The sequence below is a fragment of the Melampsora larici-populina genome (genome assembly GCF_000204055.1).
Source record: "Melampsora larici-populina 98AG31 unplaced genomic scaffold MELLAscaffold_33, whole genome shotgun sequence".
Taxonomy (NCBI): domain Eukaryota; kingdom Fungi; phylum Basidiomycota; class Pucciniomycetes; order Pucciniales; family Melampsoraceae; genus Melampsora; species Melampsora laricis-populina.
Window position 1 is genome coordinate 12526 of NW_006768797.1, and position 4247 is coordinate 16772.

Genomic DNA, 4247 nt, shown 5'->3' on the forward strand with positions numbered 1-4247 from the left:
CAACACACCTCACAGGTCACAAATCCATGACGAACCAAACCAACATGCCACCAACAAAAGACTTAAAAGGTACTACGCTACACCCGGTGCCTACGTTGCCGTTTGTACCCAATTGGAATCCGACTTGAAAAATCGCAACAAACGACGGGCCAAAATACACATCAAATATCACTCTGTCCTTTCTTTTTCACCCTGGTTAGGAACTCTTCATGTCATTTCTTGTCTTGTCAAGTAGATTTGACGATATCAATTCTAAATTCATGTTATCTTTTCATGTTGTTACGCTGTCCATCTTGAAGCGGATTCTTGACCAATTGATAGAATTTCACATAAAGGGAAGGTCAAAGACAACGTAATACAATACACTTGATCAACTTTGGAAGGTGAAGATATGTGTGGCAACACAGGGGTGTTGGTGTCTTGAACCTCTCGTCTTTCTTGCCCGTAATACAGTGGGTTACAATCCGTTCTGACACAGTAAAGAGTTCAATCGCAAGAACACTTTTCCAAGTTTATAACAGAGTTCAACGGAGGCGATAGTCCCATGTTAATGCATTTGGTGAATTCAGCTATTACTGAACTTGCAATTTTGAAATGGTTCTGTTTCTCACCTATAATACATCTCAGTACAAACCCAAATACATGGGCTCAATTGAAATGGATATTTCTTTGGCTTCTGCGATACATACATGAGGACACATGACTTACTTCACTCGACAGAGCTCGAGGGAGGCGATAGTTAGTACCATGTGAGACTTGAGTGCGTTCATTAAATCCAGCTAGTACTAAAGCTGAAATTGTTAACTTGAGCGTTTCTCATCTATAATATATCGTAATACAAAGCCAAATACATAGGTGTCATGATTGTGCCTATCATCGGAAACGGCTAGTAATGTTTCCGGAAACACTATTCTGATACCTGTGCTCAAACAGTTTTATAAGGAACATGACGTTTTAGAGACTTGTTTTACAACTACATCCCAGAGCATCACAATAGGGCTCAATTTCAATGGATACTTGGACACCTTACATGATACTTGAGCTGTTTCAAATTTCATATTAAAATCCCTCCTGAGAGAAACTTTTCAAGACAAGAAAACAAATTGGAGCCGGATCCGTTGCAAACAAACCACACCAGAGAGCAGATTCAAAACAAAAACTCAACATCACAAATTTATCGAGTTTGAGATCAAATCCCCACTAGTTTGTCTGTAGATATCCAAGTTTAAAAACAAGTTCTTGAGTTGCAGTCAAGTTACACTTGATGAAACAAACTCAAAGCACACTTAGGAAAAACAGGAAACATAAAAAGAACGATCAAAAACTCAAAAAGAAAAGAAAGGTGAAAATTTGTAGTGATCTTTGCCATTATTGCAATGAGGCAAGATAATCAGGCAAGATCACATGTAGCACCAGTAACTTGAGCTGCACCCGTCCCCGATGTTTGTTGTTCGCTTGTTTGTCCGGAGCTTTCAATGACTTGAGGAATTTGAGAACTACCAGTTTGGGGATCTTGAAGTTCAGACGTAGGTGGCTGATCTTCTGTGGTTCGAGTTTCACTTGGTTGAGGTTGGTGTTCGGTCATTTGAGGTCCAGATGGGCTCGCTTGCGCTTCAACTTCCTTCAAGAGGATAAACTTGCCGTTCTTCAAATCACTGAGCCAATTACGGCGAGCCTTGGCGTTCATGGCTGTGAAACCCTTGTCGAAGTCTTCGTTGGACATGGCAGAATTGGCGGGACGTTCAACTTTCAGGTTGCGTTCTTTGAGTGAAGCAATTGGATTGGGTGTGCGAGGAAAAGGCTTGTAATGACGTTCTCCAACGAGGTTGACTAGGCGCAAGATTTGTAAGATTTCTAGTAGAGATGAAGAAAAGAAAACAAAATTTGAACTTACAAACGAGCTCATTTAGCCGCCCACCCAAATCCTTCTTATCAATGTCTGATTGATTGTTTGATGCCTGCTTTTCAGGAACAGTTCCACTTTTCTTAGCAGCAATGGCTTGAACATCTTCAACTATTGATCCGTGTTGACAATAAATAGGAAAAACTCGTTGTAAATCTGCCTTATCAGAAACCCACTGAATGATCTCTTCCCTGCTACTATGTTCTCGACACCATCCTTCGCCGCCAGTATAGCTGCTACATGCAATGAGATAATAATCTATTCCAAACATTTGATGATCACGTTCAAGCTATGATTAAAGTCCGACTACATTAGATTTCTCATTTGTGAACAATATTGTTGAAAGACTTGATTTGAAGAAACCTTCACCTGTTGTGCTATCTTCTTGAAACTTGTGAGAGAACGTTTCTCCTCCTTAGCAGCAGAGGAAGCAGGTGTCAACAGCTCTCGATCTCTGGCGACTTTCTTTGTGTTAACTAGTTTTTTGTAGATAGGCCGGTAATGAAGTTCGTCCTCTTCGCTCAGTTTGGGCACTTCGGGAACCAGAACCAAGGAATCGTTGTCGGAGCCATCCTCAGGGAAAGCAATGGCTGAATAGTCGGGGTAGCCACCAAGAGCGAAGAAAGTTGGCGATTTGAAAACCGCAAGTTGGTCGGGGCTGAGAGCATCATAAGTGCCTTTGTTGGCTCTGTTGCGAGCTGCTAGAACAGCCAAGGCATTGGGATCTCCTTGAGTAGGCACTAAAACAAAACTTAAGATAAATCAGACATATACGACATATACATAATAAGACTTTAAATGATACATACTTGGAAACTTGTTGGCATCGATTGCAAAGCTTAGCCACCTATGCCAAGGATTATCGGCATGTGCTGTGCCACCAGTAAGACCCCTGTAAAAACATTCTTGTTGGTATACTTATGAAGGTCAACCCTTGAAAATAGAAAATAAAGAAAGACTAACAAGGAACGTTTGAGCGTGACAATATTGATGTTAGAAACCATTGCAATCATGTGAAGGGTTATTTCTAACTGTTCCAGAACTGCCTTTCCTTCAGCAAGAACTGCCGCGCTCAACTGGTGGTTAGACAATTTTTGGCGATCGAGTTGTTCTTTGATGCGTCCGAGAGGCCAGAATTTTTTCACTTGATGATAGTTTTGTAGAGTTATTTCATTAATATCTAGATCAGTATCTTGGCTATCGGGCACCGGTTGAGTCTGATTTGATTGGAGTTGTTGTTGCTGAGTAGCAGAGGGTGTCGGTAGATGATTCACATTTGTGATGGCTGATGCTGTGCAAGACTCCTGACGATGTGGGCGCTTAGCTGCTGGTAATGCTGAATTGGAGTCGGTAGTGGCGTTGAAGCGTGTGCTTTTGCGAGTACCTGGAGCCATGGTGATAGGAGGTAGCTGGGGTCTGATGGGGATATTGATATCAAAATTGAAGCCTCCAAAAATTACACATCAATTCCAAACTCCACCGGACTTTACCGGACTTTTTGAATACATAAATGATTGCGCTCACCACAGTTGAGGATAGGACCACATTGCTCGTTTGATAACAGGACGTAAGTCAATGTGATTTCCTCCTATTGGATATTTTGTTTACAAACTGGTCCATCACATTCACTATATGTGATAGACCAGTTTGAATGGACGTCTTACTTATGCAAGGGATTTACCTCTAAAAATGAACAGATCTACTTGCATCTAGTAGAAATGGTTTAGATGTAGGTTGTATCCATGCTATCCCATTTAGCTGCGGTGCTCTACTGTTCTACTGTCCTACAATCAGTCTAGATTGACTGTAAAGGGGGAGACAATACCATCAGACAATGAAAAACGGCCACGTCAATATATGCCAGATTTAATAACAATATATCGCCGCCTTGTTATAATCCAGTTGACTTTTAAGGCGGATACTGTGTAAATTTCAAAGCAGCAAAGACAGCTAAATAGTCCGGGTCATCAATACAAACACTCACAGGCTTTGCTTGTTGTCAGCAAAAGATTGGTTTTTTATGGTATTTTGAGTTTTTGAGTGTGAAAATGAAGGTGAAGGAGGTGAGCTATGGTAAAGTTGAATAGAGAAGAAATGTGCGCCTGTGAGAGAAGAATTGATGGATTGAATTCTGACATCATAGGACCAATCCTTCAATGTTCATGTGTGTGATTTATGGCCGAGCGGGAGCCAAATGTGGTACTTTTAGTTTTTGAGTGTGGAAATGAAGGTGAGGGAGTGGGAATATGGGAAAGTGACATTAATAGACTGGGCCTGAAATTGAAATTTGTCAGCGTGGGGGAGCCCCAAACACCATTTTTCCTACTCCTTCAGTGGTGTTTGG

At 41.3% G+C, this 4247-nt stretch overlaps 1 protein-coding gene across 1 annotated transcript; it reads right to left on the reverse strand.

The window, feature by feature from the left end:
- Nucleotides 1–1390: 1390 nt before the first annotated feature.
- On the reverse strand, nucleotides 1391–3297 carry MELLADRAFT_89796 (uncharacterized protein; the record flags this gene model as incomplete). The annotated part of the gene is made up of 5 exons (XM_007412942.1): nucleotides 1391–1830; nucleotides 1895–2192; nucleotides 2273–2643; nucleotides 2713–2795; nucleotides 2867–3297. 5 exons carry the CDS (start codon nucleotides 3295–3297, stop codon nucleotides 1391–1393), a joined length of 1623 nt encoding a protein of 540 aa, XP_007413004.1.
- Nucleotides 3298–4247: the final 950 nt, after the last annotated feature.